General features: G+C 43.5%; 1 protein-coding gene across 3 annotated transcripts in view; it reads left to right on the top strand.

Annotated features, from left to right (window-relative positions):
* LOC132959500 (rho GTPase-activating protein 6-like) overlaps positions 1–18318 on the top strand; it is a 72031-nt gene that overhangs the window by 22941 nt on the left and 30772 nt on the right. The window contains exon 1 of one of the 3 annotated variants that reach the window (XM_061032571.1): positions 5376–5708. The exons of the other annotated variants lie outside the window; for them this stretch is intronic. Within the exon in view, the coding sequence (XP_060888554.1) occupies positions 5667–5708 (42 nt within the window). The 5' untranslated portion in view covers positions 5376–5666. Of the gene's footprint in view, positions 1–5375; positions 5709–18318 lie in introns of those variants that run through there. 3 annotated transcript variants of the gene reach the window in all.

Here is an 18318-nt window from a genome sequence, read left to right as displayed (position 1 = left end):
TTTTGTGTCTTTGCACACTGTGGTCGCCCTCAGGTCAGGGCGAAGCGCTTCCACCGCAGAACCGTCTTGACCTGCCAGCAGCTTTAAGCATGCTCTAATGGAGGCGGTATGGAGATGAAAGCCATATAGAAACGCTGGGCTACAACCCAAAAATTCCTTCCTTTACCCCCCCCCCCCTCTTCTTCTCTCTGTCTATTGGCCCTCAGGACAGTATGGAGATTTAGGACAAATGGGTTGGCCTGTTGATGGAAGCGCCCAGATTGAATCCAGACCCATGCTGTCGTCACATTCTGTGTGTGTGTGTGTGAGAGAGAGAGTGTGTGTGTCCTGTGTTTGGAGCATGTTGAGTGATCAGTTTGTCTGAAAACATATTTTTTTTCTCCTCGGGGGGGGGGGGGGGGGGGGGGGAAATTGCAGTCTTATACCCTTACAAAGACATCGTTTTTTTTTAATGATTTTTGTTTGTGTCTTCTGTATTTACCCCCCAAGTGAAGGAGTGAACACACATTGTCTCTCTCTCACACACACACACACACACACACACACACACACATGCACACACACACATTCCCCAGTTGTGAGGTCATCCCCCGGAGCTGCTTTGTGCTGCTCCTGCTGTAAATTCGTTTATGTGTGCCCAGATTTTTTTATGTACCCCACGCACCACCCTCTCCCCTTTCATTTTCACTCTCTCTCTCTCTCTCTCACACCCCCCCGTTCCTCGGGCTGTCTTGTGAAACAGGGGGTCAAAGGTCGTCGTGTGAAAGTACGAGGATAAAACACGTTGACAACAAGATAATATCCATGAAAACACAGGCTCAAGTTTTACTCTCGCTGTCAATTGTCACATATTTGATTTTGTTGTATTTATTGAGTTTTACCAGCTCTGCACGATGAGGTAACGGTTAAAAACTGGCGCACGACTGCATGTTACAATATTATTGAGATATTTTAATCAGTTTCACAATGCCTCGTTGAATTCCTCTGTTCTGAGCTGTTGACTCCCCACTGATATTTGGGGGATATGTCTGGTTCATGCAGTATTTCATTTAATAAGAAGGACTAACAAAAAAACACTCTGCAAACAAGGCTGCTTCATGTTTGGTTACTTCTACCCTGAAAAATTATTCCTGCAAGTGTGATGAGAAGAAATTCTGATCATGCTAAATGCTAAATGGTCTTGGTCACTACTTCGAGCGTAATGTTAATGTGAGCAGGCTAATATGCTAACACTGACAATTGCAAAAATGCTAATACTTAGCAGGTAGTGCTTGCAGCGGTGCCTATCTTACTTTAAAATGTTTGGACCTTAATATGCTCTACGGTACGCCTGATGGGAATATAGTCATATTTTTGCAATTATTTTATATTTGTCCCTTTAGGTGCACCGTAGATAAGCCTCCTCAGTGTCTCCCTATAGTCGCAATGATGGAAAAGAACGACACCGCTGCATCTCTGAACGTCTCATTTCAACAAACTCTGTTGTCCTTTAGATTTTTAATCTGTTTAATCCGTTACTTAATTAATGCCTTAACCTTCCATCGACTAGGAGGCCCTTACTTTATTTCAAAATAAAAGCATGGGTGAATTCAAACAACAAGAAAAAGTACATTCAGCTGAAGTCACCACAACGATTCAAAATAAAATCCTCACAATCTGTATTTTAAAATGACAAATAATGGAATTTCAACAATTAAACGTGATTACAAAAAATGTATTCGTTTGACAGTTCTCATTTTGGTGTTTTTTTTCAAATTTGGCAATGTTGCAATTCCTTATCCACTTCCTCTGACATTATCCAGCTCAGTTTTATGGCTTTGTTTACTACAGAAAAGTCAGCAGTACCCTCAAAGAATGATATTTTTTTCTTAACGTTAACTGGTCTCCTGATCTTTTCCAATTCAAGCCTACGTGCATCTTTGCCCAACCTCCTTTTTTTTGTGAATAACAGGCCAATCATAATTCAGTCACAGCTCATAAATGTTCTGTTTCCTCTCAGACGCATCGCCTTTGACAGAATCCAGGCAGCAATCATTTTGAATGCAATGTAACAAATATACAAACACACCTTCAAGGAGACCAGACTGCTAAAAATATACTTCATGAAAGTGAGTGATGGTATCAGAAATTGTAGAAATCATGTCGTATGTTGCCAGTTTATATTCCACAACACCTATTTAGAAATAATGGGTGCCTTACATATTGGCAATAACAACTCCAACCTGCATTATTAGCTCTGAATTATTAAGAGAGAAATTCTTGACCCTATGCTCGCACTTTTCTCCCAGCGTCCTTTGGGAGCGATTTGCATGTGATGCAACACATGCAAACACTTTGATCGGGGGGGGGGGGGGGGGGGACGACGACTTGCTCCATCTATTTTGCGAGTGTTTATTAAACAGATCGAAGGCCCTGCAGGATTTTTCTCTGTCATTTACTGGATCGTCTTAAAGCACTTTAACAGAATACTTTCCACTCCGTGCTCGATGGGAGTGATTTCACAACTCAGGCATTCCGCCGTTTTGGACGGAGGGCCGGCTGCGCCTCCTGCGCACAACGATGTAAACACTGCAGCAATGCCTTGACCATACAGCGCTGGGATTATAGGCTGGCCTCATATGTTCCCTGTAAAATAATACTGGACATTTGTAGGAGGTGATGTAAGCAGAGTGGGTCCAAAGGATATTTATGTTGAGTTTAGTTTGGTTTTTCTAGCATTTGTTGCCAATTCCGGTGTGCATGTAAAATCGCTCATCCATACATCATGTGTCTCCTCTCGCCTCTCTCCTCCGGCCTCACCTCTCTCTCCCACAGGCTCTGGTTTATGTGTGCGAGTGTATGTTTGAGCCATGGTCACCCTGGGACCATTGAAACACCATTTTAGGAGACAATGGGCTCCTCCTACACAGCCATAAAACACACGACGCCGTCTAACCTTACCACTGAACTTCAGTCAGTGTTAGAGCGCGCGCGCGGGGGGGGGGGGGGGGGAGGGGGAGTCTTCTCTCCTCCCTCATACTGTATGTTCTCCCCAAAAATCTAGACATATTTCTTATTTCCATTATTTAAGAGACAGTTGTTTTCTTTCCGTCTGTGTTAGAGCCTGACCGATTTATCACGGCCGATAATATCGGCTGATATTAGCACATCCAGTGACTATCTGTATCTGCAAATCTTAGGGAGATATGCATCTATATTACTCGATTTATTCACCTGTCAATTTTGATTTGAGAATCATGGTATTGACCGAGCAGTTCTCTCTCACCAGCAGAGGGCGCCATATGGATTACAACAAGCATTATCACTCTCCAGACAGTGATACTCATGCACAGATACTTTCCAGTTGAGTGACCATCTTGTCTTCTCTACAGATCAAAGATAGATATCGGTATCAGATTTTTTTCTCTCCCTAATACTGATATCGGCATCAGACCAAAAAGTCCCATATCGGTCGGGCCCTACTTATGACAACCTTTTATGCTGATCATGTGCACACAACTTTGACTTCTTTACATCCTTCTGTCTCCTAAGCAGCCAGCTTATCAAAAGAACCATCTCCCCCTTTTGTCTGCGACTCGACAACACTGCAGGGTTTTGATTCCGCCTGTGCGACATCCACACCAAACACCGCATGGAGCACTCAGGGTCAGTCTGCAGCGGTTTATCTGTTATCTCCAGATTTTCAGAGTAAAGCAAGTGTTCCTCTTTACTCCTCAGCATTCCTTACATGTCTCCTCACTATCTGATCAGGAATTCGGTGTCTTCCTCTACTTATTAACCTCCTTTGTCATGCACACAGAATGTGTTCGACTTTGCAATAAACCAAAAGACAAAATACTTTTTTCATGAAGTGTGCTTGCACGTACTGCACCAGGCCAGCTCATACTCTCCAGCCACTCTCCAGTGTTCTTGATAAAGTCGGGTTGTTTTGCATACTTGTGTTTTTTTTTGAGCCCTGGATTGAAGCAGGCGTCTTTTGACACAGATTGCCCAATTCTGTTTCCACATCAAGTATTACACAAACCCAGACAACCTCCCTCCTTCTTTATTAAGGATCCTCACTGGTGGGCCGGGCTCGTGAAAGGACAATTACAACAGATCTTTTTTTAACGACGCGAGCACGCGATCAAAGTCGCGGTTGTGCAGATTGTCCGGATGATTCTCTCGGCTGTGATTTATTTGCTTTAGTAATTAGGCCCACAGCAAACCTTTTGTCACAGTTGCAGCTCCGAAATATCACAACTTCTCAGATGCTGAGATGAACAGGCTTGTTATCAGCTCGACCACGAGGCGTTTGTGGATATTTTTAGCGGGGATTGCAGCATGTGGTCTGCTCACAGGAGGTCAAATTAAAAAAAAAAAAAGACTTGACGTCTCTTTAAAGAAGATTTGAGGTCGCTGATAGGCAGATTTCAGGCGTGCTAAGCTAATCTTGCAGGCTGCTACTCCTGCTTCATATTGAAGAGAGAGTTCTGAGATTGTTATAAATTGAATCGACTAACTTAGAGCAAAAAAAAAAAAAAAGAAGTAGGCATATTTCCTAAAGTTTTGAATTATTGCTTCGAGTTTGAATGCATGACTTAAAGAGATATCAAGCACTGGGGTTGCCATGGTTTTAAATGTACATATTGAATCATTCATTTGAATTTAAGACGAGCACAATAACCTCCATCCAAAACCTCCCTATTTGGAGTGTCCCCCTTGTTGAATCTTATCAGCTGTGGAGCTCCGTTTGTGGGTCACAGACACGAAAACATTTGAGCAGCCTGACTGAAGATAATAAGAAGCTTCTTCCTCCTCCTTTTGGTGCCCCGCCCCGCCCCTCCCCCCCCCCCCCCCCCCCCCCCCCCTTTGTCTTGGCTCAGCCTTTGGGTGTCAAATACCTTGTGCTTATCTATGTAGCGTAAATGCAATAAATGCGCATAGCATGCAGAGCTGAGGTGAACCAACAGGTCTTTCAGCGTGTTAACGATTATATAACCTGCCATGCCTGTTTACGTTTCAACAAAGACGCAGTTGGATCATGATGAGGCAAAGTTAATTCATGTAATGTTTTATTCGTCATGAAGGATTTCTGCAAAAGCACTTTTGGGGTAAAATATTATTGGGACTTTTATTGTGAAAGGTTACTGCCATTAATGGCAATTTAACCTACTAGAAATGTATCTTTTTTTTTATATAAAGAATATATTAGTTCACTTATTGAAAGGCGTCCAACACATTTATTTTGGTAATACCAGTAGTTTCCATCCTACTTCCGTTAGTTTTTGTGCAAATACAACCCAAACGAAGCTCATTTTATTCTGAAAGTCTCCACCGGAAGTCCCGCTTGCACACAGCACAGTGCGCTTGCCGGTCTCCTTTTCCTCTCTGCCTCGGCTCGCCTGGTTCAGCATCTGTCTTCCCCCCCGGAGCAGTCCACGGAGCGCGCGGTATGGATCCGTTACGCATTACGCACTGTGGTGTGACACGCGCTTCTGACTCGCGTGAAGACATCAACTCTTAAAAAAAAAGCACGCGCTGCACCGGTTTTACACTAAGAAGGAAACTCTTTAATGCAGAAGAAGAAGAAGGGGAAGAGAGAAGAGATTCGTTGTGACTTTTTTTTTGTTCCAAGCTTTCTTTGAGTGTCTTTTTTTTTTTATGTGGATACTTATCCTTGGGCAATGGGAGACTCCGTGTTCCTCGACAGGCACAATTCCTATCTTGTGAGTACTTTTATTTATTTGGCTGTTAATTAATTAGAAAAGGACTCGCGCGCGTTTGAGGGAGAGAACACGCGCATGCACGCTGGTGTAAATGTGAGTGCGCGAGCTTGTTTGAACCCCCCCCCCCCAAAAAAAAAAAACAGAGGCGGACAGATGTTAATTTCCTGCATTAGGAGGACTTTAACATTTTAAGCCCCTCTGTCTCGCTGTACAACTCACAAGCCTATCAAGGGATATTTGACGTAATAATGACGTTATCTTGCAGAATAATCTTGCCTACATTTAAATACAGAACTTATTTGTCACCTGTTGTAAGTGTTATCCGTTCAGTTATCAGTGACACTGTCTGACACATATTTGAAACGGAGGCGGGCAAAAGGGGCCTCGACATGGAGAAAGAAAGAACTTCCTGTGATGGAACGTTTTAAGTGACATGTTTTGCAAAGAGCATGCACACTCACATATTGCACACAAGACCACACATGTTTCCTGGTTTGAAGAGGAGACTTTTTTTTTTTTTTTTTTTGCAGCCTCAGAAACCTGCAGCATACTTCGTGGCCGGAGTTGCTGTTGTGTTTGACACTCTACACCTTGAAGCTCGGCGCTGAGATGAGGGCAAAACACACAAGTATGGGTCAAGGCTGTTTGGGACAGATATGACGGCATTGATGAGAACTGCACTTTTTTTTTTTTTTTAAAAGAAACACTCAGCATTTCCGAGCGCGTGTGTTTTCATGCCATTTGGCATATTTCTGACCTGAGATTAGCTTTTTCGAAGGAGTAGGGCAGCAACAGGTTTTCTCGTGGAACAGGTTCATTCAAATGTGGGAACTGTGTTTGGTTTATGCAGCGGAGGCAAATTTAAACAAGCACACATGCTAGTGTTTTATCATCTGCCCTCTTGTGTTTCCATCCCGCCCCCCCCCCCCCCCCCCTCCTCCTCCCCTCCAGCGGTGAGGAATCCTCCGCCGACTGCTCCAGCGGTCTGTCTCCTCTTTATGAGCAATGCTCCTGTGGCTGGAAGCCCTTGTAAAAGCTACAAGCATTGATTGGAAAACAATACAATTTTCTTTGGCTCGCCTTGGAGCACGTTGCGGTTTTTGGATTTGGTGTGAAAAGCGGGTCGCCACAGCGATGGTGTCTAAAGTGCCTCCAAACAACAGGCTGGTGAGGCTTCAGTGCACTGACCAGACTCATCCTGGTTCACTTTTCCACTACAGTGCGCGTCAGCTTCCTGGGGGAATTCAAATTGATGTATCTGGGCTTGTTTGTTTATCCAAATCTGTCCTCCATTCATGAAGCCTGTAAAGCCATTACAGAAAATCACATTCACAGAATTCAGAACGGGGCTGATTGAAGAGCAGTTAAGGTAGAGCAAGAACAACAACATGTAGAACAATTAAGACTCTAAAGAATACTTCAAGGTTGTAACATTTGCTAGGCTGTGGTTTCTACTGGTTGCCACCCAGTGGAGGTCTTGCATGGGAGTCCAATTTTAAGGATATGTGAGGCAGACTATAAAAACAGGAGAGGGTTTATGTAGCCTACTTGGCATGGGAATGACCCAAGATCCCCTGAGACTGCTCGAGGAATCGACTAGGTGAAAGGGCATGTTGAAAACTTTGGATGCACGGCTACAGATGAGCTTTAGATTCAAAGACAGGGCGGGACATTAAATATTCTCCACAAGATCATGCAGAGCTGAACAACTACTGAACTTCTTGAAATCAATCTGTGGGGAAACTTGGGCTTCCCGTTGCGGTACGTCAAACAATTTCATGAATATCAGGGGTCAGCATCACCCAGACGTGCACATTTCCAGAGCTAGGAAAGAGAAAGCAGGTGTCCAACAGCGTATCTCTGTTTGTAAAAAATCCTTTGGATGTGAAATCAGAGGTTTTAAGACATTACCAAAGCTGATACACTTGTAAGGCTATGTGCGGATATGCAGTTGAAGAGGACCCCAGCTTCAAGACCTATTGAACCAAAATGGTACCAAATCATGACCCCCCAAAAAACTGAGACAGGAACCAAACCGTGACCTCTGTGAACTGTTACACCCCCTACAAATCAGTATAATGACAATAAAGCTTCAGCATGGCGAGAGGAAATCAAACAAGCTCAAAGTGCTTGTTCAAATGAAATAGTTCGGCCGGAATCCAAAACCTCAAAGGGCAATCTATTGTTGTAGCTTTAAAGGGGATTATCTGCAACAAGATCCGTTTTGATATCTTGAGCCAATCTGTCAATTAGTTGTAAGTAGAAAGTGACATTTGAACATTGAAATCTTCCCAAATGAACATGAAAAAGGAAACTCCAGCAGTCGCTCGGTTTCTTTTGTTTTGCTCTTCATTTCACAAGCGAGCTGTAAATGTAAGCCTGAGTGTGCACTGTCTTTGCCAGGCCGTAAAAGAAAATATAGTTTGCATTGGAAAATGTGTCTAAACAGACTCGGTCTACATCTTGAAAGCTTTATAAGGAAAGAAATCCAATCGGACAGCATCTAGCCATTTTAATCTTTCCCTAGCAACCTTAAACCGCTGCTTTATTACAAAAAAAGCAGGTAAGAGGGTAAGAGTTACGTCCTGAAAATTCATCACGATCAAATACCATTGGACTTGAAGTCAGGCGGCCGTTTGCTGTCGTATAAATCCATGACACTCAGTTGAACTTGTTACAAGAATGCGGTTAAAATATGACCAAAAGAAAGGTTTCCAAGGAAAAATGTCTGTGTGTTAATGGAGGATTAAGATGATCAAAAAATGAAGGATTTGCCATTCCCACCATGGCAGATAAATCTTTCCAATCGTTGGTTTTCTGACTGGAGACAAACATGGATGGAGAAGAAGTAAAGAGATAAAAGTGATGTGTTGCAGCACCTTGTGTTTGCCTGTGCGTAAATGCCTAATCCCCCCCCCATCCCGTCACTTGTGCGTTTGCTCTACTGGAAGTGACCGTGATGTATTCTGTTTATGGCGTCAAAGGCAGTGTATTCACGGAATACCATCTGGGAGAACATAACAGTCTGGGCTCATCACGCAGCTCTTATATTTGGAAGGAATCTGTTTTCCAAAGCAGATCATTGTGGTTTACGGGGGATTTCAAGATTGATACTTAAGGAATCTTTTCGGTCATTCCCAGTCAGATTCAACAAATCCAAAGGTTGAAAAACTGCCAAGAGGAACAAACCACTTGCAGAATAATGGTAACTCTAAAATGAAGGCCTTAGATCTTCAAAAGGTGAGGCAAGATGTGGCTTCTGATTCATATTTGTTGGCTTCCTGACGGTGAGAGCTGAGTTCTTCTAGATTTGTCATTTTAATCAACTTTGCTGACTTCAATTCTACTCGAGCAGACGTCCATGAAAAAAAGATAAGGAGAAACATTTCAGATTCAGATTAAACTTTTTGTGAGGATAGATTGGACGAACATACCAGAGAATCAACATATTTTCTGAAATTACTGCAATCACCATGGTAACAGGTCAGTTTTAAGCAGGTATGATGATGACCATATTAACCAACTTATCCATAGAGTATTAGCATGTTATCGTTACTACCTAGTGAGATATGATGGATGAAACTGGTCAAATTAAAGATTTGACTTTGATCTATGTGGTGACCCAAATAATTAAGATAAGAGCCGATGAATTTATCGGCCAGCCGATAATATCAGCCGATATTAGCATATCCATTGACTATTGGTAATGGCTGATATTACTAGATTTATTCAGCAGTCAATTTTGATTAGAGTATCATGTTATTAACCAAGCAGTTCTCTTTTACCAGCAGAGGGCGCTATATGGATTACAACAAGCATTTTCAATCTCCAGAGTGTCAAGCTGTGATGCACGTACATGCTCAGTTGTCTTCATTATTTATCTTTTCCACAAAAGTTTGGTAACTGCACTTTCTAAATCTATTTATCTCTACAGATCGCAGATAAAACCAAGAAAGTTATCGGCCGATTATCGGTATCAGATTTTTTTAGATCCCGAACATCAATCGGTGCCAAAAAACCCACATCGGTCTGAGCTTTCAATCCAACAACCATAAATCCATCGATGTATCTTAAAATAAAAACTATCTCCCACTACAGAAGTGCCAAGGTGTTGATGATGTTAACACCAATGCTGTTGCACATACGTAAACTTTCTACTGACCAGGCTCCAATCAGTGGTTTAGCTTAGCATATCAAGATTGTCCAAGATGATTATTTTACCTTTTTTTTCCAGTTCCCATACAACGTAACATTTTATTTGATCAGCATAAATTACTTGGTTAATTCTGGAGGGCCTTCTCTGACTGTTAAGAAATAATACTGGATTCCTGCGCCATCAAAAAAATCTAGTCCGACAACCATTGATCCAATTGTTAGATGGTTGTCAGTGTTCATGTCTGATGTCGTAGGTCATGTGCCTGGTGAAGTCATGTGCTGTCACAGAATGACAACAGACAAATTAATGAACAAGGAAGTTTAAGAACAGGAGCGTGATGCGGGTGAACTCATCCTGGAGAGGAGCCAGCTGGCACCAAGGTTTTCAGCTAATAGTCAAATAGTGATTCTCTTGAAGTCTTTTGTTTGCAAGTGTTGGCAAACTCTACAACTTGTAGGCTTCAAAGTCGGCAATCATTGGTGCATCATGGAACTGATATATAGTAGATTGAAAGATGCACCATTGCTCTGGTCATTGAGAAGTTAGAAGGACAGACAGGGAGCACCACAAAGGACGTATTGATGCATTGATTGATGACCCTCTCTCACTATTGCTTGCTTCATCCTGGCCTCTGTTGTCTCTTTGTCCGTTTGTCTCTCGTCACTAACTAAACAGAAAACGCTTCCTCGAGCCGCCCTGACCCTCGTCAGCTTGTTTAGACAAGCGCCAGATTTCCAACCATTTGTCTCCAGTTTTTCTTGTCTTTGCCCTTCACCTTGACATTTGGCTCCAACCAAGTCTCCCTCCCTTTACTCCATAGAGCTGAGAGCAAACATTGTATAACACACTGTCCTCTCCTTACCTGCTCATGTGTGACCTGGTTCCATTGTGAGAGGTGTGTTTGTTTTACTTTCCAGCCGCTCCAAAGACAAACAGCGCAGGCAGGAAAATCCACAAAGCCTTCAGTCATATTGCAAATTAAAATAAGCTTCGACCAAATCAATACATTTACAGCTGCTTGAGCATCAAGGATGGACAAGCAAGCAAACTAACAGCTCTACTCATGCACATGTGCCCGTGTGTATGCAGGGTTGGAAGGCAACAACCGTGCATGTGGTTTCTTCGTCAGCAGCACAGCAAGTTTATTTACATTGATCGAAGTTTTCCTAAGCACACTCTGACCCAGAGGGAGAACTTAGCAGGAGTGGACATTTTGTCCACAGGAGTGCTGACACAAGGAATGCACACAGATACTGAATGAATTTATACATTTACGGCTTCACAACATGAACCCTTTAAGTCCAAATTTGGAAATTAATGCTCAAAGATTTGAACGTCACAATTGGTGGTTGGTCGTTTTTGTCAAAGATGTTTACATGTGTGTAACTGTAAGGACAAAATCTTTGAGAATCCCCCTTCAAGTTAAGATTTGACCAAGGAATATCACAATCCTGAAATATAGATATTAGATTCCACAGCAAGGCCGAAGTCAAAGCTGCCTATCTTCTAGTCAAATCTCTCTGGTCAAGAGATTTGGGTAGAGACTCAAAGAAAGCGATCGCTGTCAGAATTGTCTTTCCTCTAAAGGATGGTTGGGCTCAGGCTTAGAGAGGAGGGGGCCTAGGGTAGGGCCTCTACTCCTTTGGGCCAAAATAAAGCATTTGGGCATCTGATTTGGATGCCTCCTGGGCTTCTCTCTTTGGAGGTCTTTCTCAGTGTACATCCCAAGGTAGGCCAAGAGTTCGCAGGAGGAATGATATATCACATCTAGCCTGAACGCTTTTGACACCCCAAAGATAAGTTGGAAAACAACTCATCCTTGGGATGAGGAGGCCTCTGGGTGAATTTCCTTAGCTGGCTACAACAACAACCCAGCCTCATGTAATCAAAAGAAATTGGATAGATGGATGGCTATGTTTTGGGGAAGGTTAGCGCATCTGTAATATCCAATAAAAGCCTAGACCAACCAGAGAAACCGCACTACGTTAGCATCCCTGTAAAAATAAGTATAACTGCCATCCTAGTGCTTCAGAATCTGGTGATGCAATTCACCAGATCGGCCATCTTACTGATACACAAGTCTGAAATGTTATTGGATATGTCACAGAAATCACATTGGACTTTTAAGTTTATGTAAAGGATAAGATCTAAATCCTTTCTGTACACATGACGGTTACACAAAAGATCCATGGACTTGTGTACCATCGGATTATTCCACATACAGGTCCTTTATGTTCACTGTTAGCTTTCATATTGAAGCAACAACTACTCAAAAGGTCAGCTGTCTGTCTTTGCTCAAGGCTTGTTGACCGCTTATCATATGATGTAACAAACATTCCTTTACATTCATTTACCCTCGCTCTTGAATGGATTCTTGCTCTGGTGTCGCATATGTAGAGCAGATCCACCATGGCAGGAAGTAAAAAAAAAAAAACAGCCTCTTCAAGTTCCAGAGCTGTCACTTCGGCCTCGTCATGACAACACCATCCATCCCTTGTTTTTATTTTTTAGAGCCCGTCGGGGAAAGGCACTTGTTTTATTATCAACAGCAAAAGAGAAGTCCGCCCTCCCAAAGAACTTATCTTTTTATGGCGATGGTGGAAGGCTGAGTGGGAAAACAGAGCGCAGGAATCGCAGAAGAGAAACTTCTGGCAAGATCTGATCACGCAAGGAGAATTGTGCTGGAGTCTTTCTCTCGGGCCTGGGTGAAAAAAAAGAAAATGCACTAGAGATGTTTTAAGGAGTTTGATTTACGGCAGAAACTCTTGCCCTGGTTTTCTGCATGACTTCATCCAGAGGTGGTTCTTTCTTCTGGGAAAAATTGAAGGAGTCGGTTAAAGGGAGTTCAAGAAAAGGTCAGACATGTTTCCTGGCGGTTAGTGCAAAAAGCCATGAGGGCATGATGTCGATCACAATGTTGCTGTGTTAAGTGCACAAGTATTGCATCATAGTTTTGGAATTGGAAAAGGCTAATAACGGTGTGTTCTTCTTCTGGATTTGCACGCTCCTCAAAACATTGTATTGTACTGGAATCAAGACAGAACTAATCAAGCCTGCCATCCCGGGGCATGAAGACTTCTATAATGCTCATCTTCACACATGCCGATGTTTGCAATCAACAGCCACACATGGGTGCACACGTACACATGAGTCATGCACGGAAAGCAGAACTCCGTGCATGGAAGAATAGGAACAGATTGTGCTCTTCGGTGGGAGAAATCCCAGCTCATATTTCCAACACCACTCGCAGCTGTTGCTCTTTTTCGGTCAACCCTAGCAACAATGCTATGCCAGAAACGAGCCAGAGCTGGGAATTCTCAATAGAGAACATGTCATGGCCTTGAAGAACAGGGGTTTGTTTTTTGCATCTCAAAGCAGTTCGAGGAAGCTGCCGCCGACTTCCTGTGAAAAGTAGCCGTCCATTTACAAGGGAATAGAGAATTTCCAGGAAAGTTTTTACAGGTCAATAATGACGGCATTAAGGATCATGCCATCTGTTTTACTGCTTCAGGGTGTCTCTGGAGGTCAAAGAGCATGGGGTAGGGGGGGCTTTTCCTTTAACACGGTGCATGTGTTTTGAGTGCACATACCAGGTTGCATCTTCATCTAAGACCTCTTTGTGTCAAAACCCAAATAATTCATGAGATGGGGTTGGAGTAGATTGGTGGACGGTGATGCAGTCGTCAGTGATGTGGGAGATTCGATGCAAGACCACATTCACTGTTAAGAGTCAGAGTCCTGACTTTGGATCTAGGCTAGTAGCCGTTCTGCTAGCTTCATTCACTCTTCACGGCTTTCCAAAGGGTTAACTATCTTTGTCTTATCAATATTAATTTCTAGGGGCGTCAATGGCCTTGCAGTTCGCTTAACAGTCCGACCGGCTGCTCCTTTCCTGCATGGCGTTCCCTACTCTTTCTCCCCATGATTTCCTACTCACATTTAAAGGCACACAAGCTCCAAAAGCAAATCTGTCTTTAAAAGAGGACATATTATCCCCCTTCTCCACCTTTTCAAACAGTCCCCCTGTGGTCTAAATGAAACATCTGTGCTGTGCTTTGGTCAAAATATAACATGAATCAAGCACCAGAGGAGGTTTGTGACCCTGTATAAACCAGCTCTCTCAGAACGCTCCGTTTTGGTGTGTGTATCTCTTTAAATGTAATGACCCCCCCCCCCCCCCCCCCCCTGAGTTTTCCCGGTAGACATCACTCCTCTGTAGCAAGAATAAAAATGGCAGTCCTGCGCAAAAGTTTTGCTCTAGGCTGGGGGTAGAGTCCATGGGTGGAGATACTAGAATCCCACTGTGACATCACAAGGAGAGCACATTTGAAACGGAGCATTTTTCTCTGTGTTAGACTCTCTGTAAGACTTATGCAGACCACAAACAAAGGACTGGATGGGCTTATTTCACATTCTGTGGGTGGGTAGACACTCAGGTTACCCAAATAAATCTTCAAAAACGTCTGCTGCAGCCCTTGGTGATTCTAACATCATCAATCACAGAGTCATAATCATACGGTTGCGCTTGCGGGTGTGTATGTGACCTGCCCGAGGGCTCCATCCATCTGTTTGCAAAGCTTTCAGGGCGGAGATATACAGACAGACTTATGGAGACTGATAGAATCAAGAACAGACAGATGGCGACGCATGATCTGCGGTAAGTCAAATTTCCAGTCTGGTGACATATCAGTCACTCAATGAAGGCGATATGGGGAGGAGGAGGAGGAGGAACTCACATTTGGGGTGCGTGTGCCTCCATGTGCTTGGTACGCACAAAAAACTCATTTCATGTGTGTGCCCATGCATTTAACTTGTAACTTGTGAGTATCGATGTGTGCAGCGGTGTGACCCGGGAGTTCAAGAGGCCTTTGACTAAGACTGGATTAGCTGCTCTCAAGGCTGCCACTGGAATGTGAGGATCAACAAGTCTGCCGCTGGAGCACACACACACACACTCGCACACACACGCCCATTTACATCGAGGCACACTCATTGTTTACCTTCCAGTCTATTAATGTCCCCGCTCTCCTCCATCTCTCTGTGTCCTGTCTGTTTTCTCGCTGGGAGTAGAGTGGAAATTGGATTTCATGAAACCAGCGGTGGTGGCAGCGAGGGGGAAATAAGTCGCTATTTTTATCGTTTGCATCAGCGCACGGCCTGGGTGTGGATGTGAATAAAGGGTTTATTGACATTTATTGCTGTCTTGAGCTCTGTTTGTAGGGCCGCTGCATCAAAACTGGCGGTGCCACCACCTTTGAAAGGCGCTTTAATCGATGCAAAGATCCTCAGGTGATCACCATGTGTGCTTGACATGTTTAGAATGGAGTGATGACGGTATGTAAACAGGAGAAAGTCTGTGTGTGTGTGTGTGTGTGTGTGTGCTTACACGTAAAGATGTGTGACGACCTGCACATGCTGATTGATGCACGAGAGGATGATGAACTCCATCCATCATGCACGGTTTGTGTTTGCAGAGTGTCATGACGGCGTGTATTTATGCACGTTTTGTTGTCTGCAGAAAAAGGATTCAGTAACAAGGTAGCAACATTAGTGAGAAGGAAATGCGCTGCTGCAGAAACGAAAGAGAGCCTGTCTCTATAAATAGCAGCGCACGTCAGACCGAGATAATTCATATTCTCTGTCGACTCATGTTTGGCATCTAACATGTAGGGTTCTCCAGAGACCTTTTTTTCCTCACTATGAATTTATATTACTTTTAAATCATGGTTACGAGCTAACTTTTATCTCTTTTGACTGTTTGTTTTTCCAACAAAATTGAGGGGGAAAACCCACCACGACAGGCGGGTAATAGAACTACTTCAGATGGAACTGATTCCACCCGACCTGAAAAGCCTCTGCATCTTTCCTAATGCGCTCCACATGACCAGAAATGTGGTCAAACTGTGATTAATATTTGAAAAGATTTAGAAAAATTGAGAGGTTACGCCGCAGAACCGATGCCAAGGTGGCTAAACACTGGAGCTTCAGTGGCCTCGACATGGCAACCTGCGTGCCCATTGACTCTAGAGAGGACGGGGGCGGAGGTAGACGGCTCTCTCCAATGTTTTGAATTTGGACTGCAGTTCCCATTTTAAACACTAGGTGTCCAAATTATGTACTGCTCCTTTAATGTGTTACTTGACGGCCCTAATTTTGTCACTATTTTGCCACACCAAAATGAGAAACTCCACGCACAGAACCAGTAGCATTGGGTCTTTTATCGTCTTTCAAAACACTTTTAGGCTACAGTAGCGTAGCATTAAATGTTTAACATTGAGTTAAGCTGTTACATAATGAATGTTCAGCACAGATCAACATGTGCTTAAGCCTCTCGGCAGCTACAAAGCTTCAAGCTGTGCTAACTCAGCGACAGTGGTAACAGCTAATTATGTCGTAGCTTTCAGTGGATTATGTTTTGAGCCATAGTTCTTAGAAATTGCTAACGTCACTCCTAGCATGCAGTTCAGTCTGTTTAAAAGAGTCTTCCACTTGCAGCACAAGCTTAAATTTGGGGCTAAGTTTAGCTAACAGGAGTGTCTTTCTGTTTTAAGAGAGTGAGCACAAGAAAACACATTTTTTTAGACACTTTTTCCGTCCAAGAATGTGCAGAATTCCTTCCACTTTTACCACCTTTCTCACATTGGGGGGGGGGGGGGGGGCGGGGGGTGTAGCTCTTTCACCAAGTTGTCAGCCAAAAAAAAACTGCAGGGAAAGTTTCAGATGACGCTGTTGTCAGCGCCGGCTCTGACTTTCAGCCTGTGGGACACGCTTTGTTGATCTGTTTTCCCAGCTCTCACCACCAATCAGACCTTACGCTCTACAGCCTCAGAGAAACACAGACTCTGAGGTGTGATCACCCACACATGGCACGGCAGCGTTAGTGGGAAGGTGATAAATTGTTCATCGAGTTAATTATACTCCCCTTTAGCGCTCATTATCTGATGCTAAATGTCTGTTTAGCGTGCTTTAAATTCACACATTCACACACCTTTGGTTGGTGTCTGGCAGCACTGTAGTGATGTGTTGCGTTCTCTATCAGCAAGGAAATCAATAATAGAGCAGCTGACCCAACTATGAACTGTGTTGCACACGTCCACACACACAAACACCCACACACATACACACATGTGTCGTGTCACATCCAGTGTCCACAGAGAACAAAGCATCGCAGGGCAGTGACGGGCGTGGCAGGGGTCTCCAGGAAGTAACACTTGGCTAAAACTTCCTGGACTGAAACAAGGCCGATGGTTTCCAACAGTGATTTAATCACTCTGGGTGTTTTTTTTCCTTATGTGCAGAAGTTCATTGTTTTGTTGTGTGGTGTTTATTGATGTGTTTTTTTTATTGATTTTAATCAGGGCCCCAAACAATATGGGATTTTTGGGGCCGATATGGATATAAGGTAGAGAAAAAAATCTGATACTGATAAATCGGCCGATATCTTTCTTAGAACTATCTTTGATCTTTAGAGATAGATAGATATAGATATACACATTTATTGTGTTGATCCAGAACAGATGGTCACTCAAGTGATAATGCTTGTTGTAATCAATATAGCGCACAAGAGAACTGCTCGGGTAATACAATAACATTAGCCGATACCGATAAGTCACTTGATATGGCGATATATTATCGGCTGGCCGATTTATCAGTCGAGTTCTACTTTTTGTGGACACATTTTTTATCTTTTATTTAAAATGGGCTCATTCTACCTTTATTTAGAGATAGGACAGGTCGGATTTGAACCCAGGCCACCTGCTTGGAGGACTATAGCCTCGGGCACCAATCACTAGGCTACCTGCCCCCCCAATTATGCGTTTCTTGCTAAAATAACTGATGGCCATTAGGACAACTTGTCTTGTGGTGGTTACACAAACTCATGCTCATGACAGTTTCTATGCAGCAGGAGTGCAAGATGGGGATCCCCCCCCCCATTTTTCCCCCCCAAATGTGTGACCGCATGCGCACATCGCATGTCAACACTGCCATGTGCTGCATAAAAGCGACCGCAGCTCTGCCTTTAACTTCATCAACATCATCCGGATTCTGAAAGGGGAAAGAAGAGGGGGGCTAAAGCAGCAGGTTATAACCCCCCCCCCCCCCCCCCGCTCTTTAACTACCTTGCAGGATTAACTGAAAAGGAGGGGGAGGTGGGGGGGGATCCGGCAACCCATGTGGAAACGAAAGAGTCTTATGGAGACTTTACTCTGATCCCGCTGTGTTAAATGGACACGCAGAGAGAGAGGGGAAAAACGACGAGAATGTGCTGATTTCTTTTTCGTCCGGCTCGTGTTCTCGACTACTGGTGCGAAAAATAAACTAACTGTTCCCTAATAGGATCAATTTATAATCTCACACACACTTACAGCCATGACACATAAAGAAGGAGGTGTTACCTTAATGCACTTAAACACTTAATCTTTGACACAGGAAGGTGTTTCCATCCAAAGACAA

This window comes from Labrus mixtus, chromosome 24 (assembly GCF_963584025.1).
Source record: "Labrus mixtus chromosome 24, fLabMix1.1, whole genome shotgun sequence".
Taxonomy (NCBI): domain Eukaryota; kingdom Metazoa; phylum Chordata; class Actinopteri; order Labriformes; family Labridae; genus Labrus; species Labrus mixtus.
This window is presented reverse-complemented; position numbering and strand designations above follow the sequence as displayed.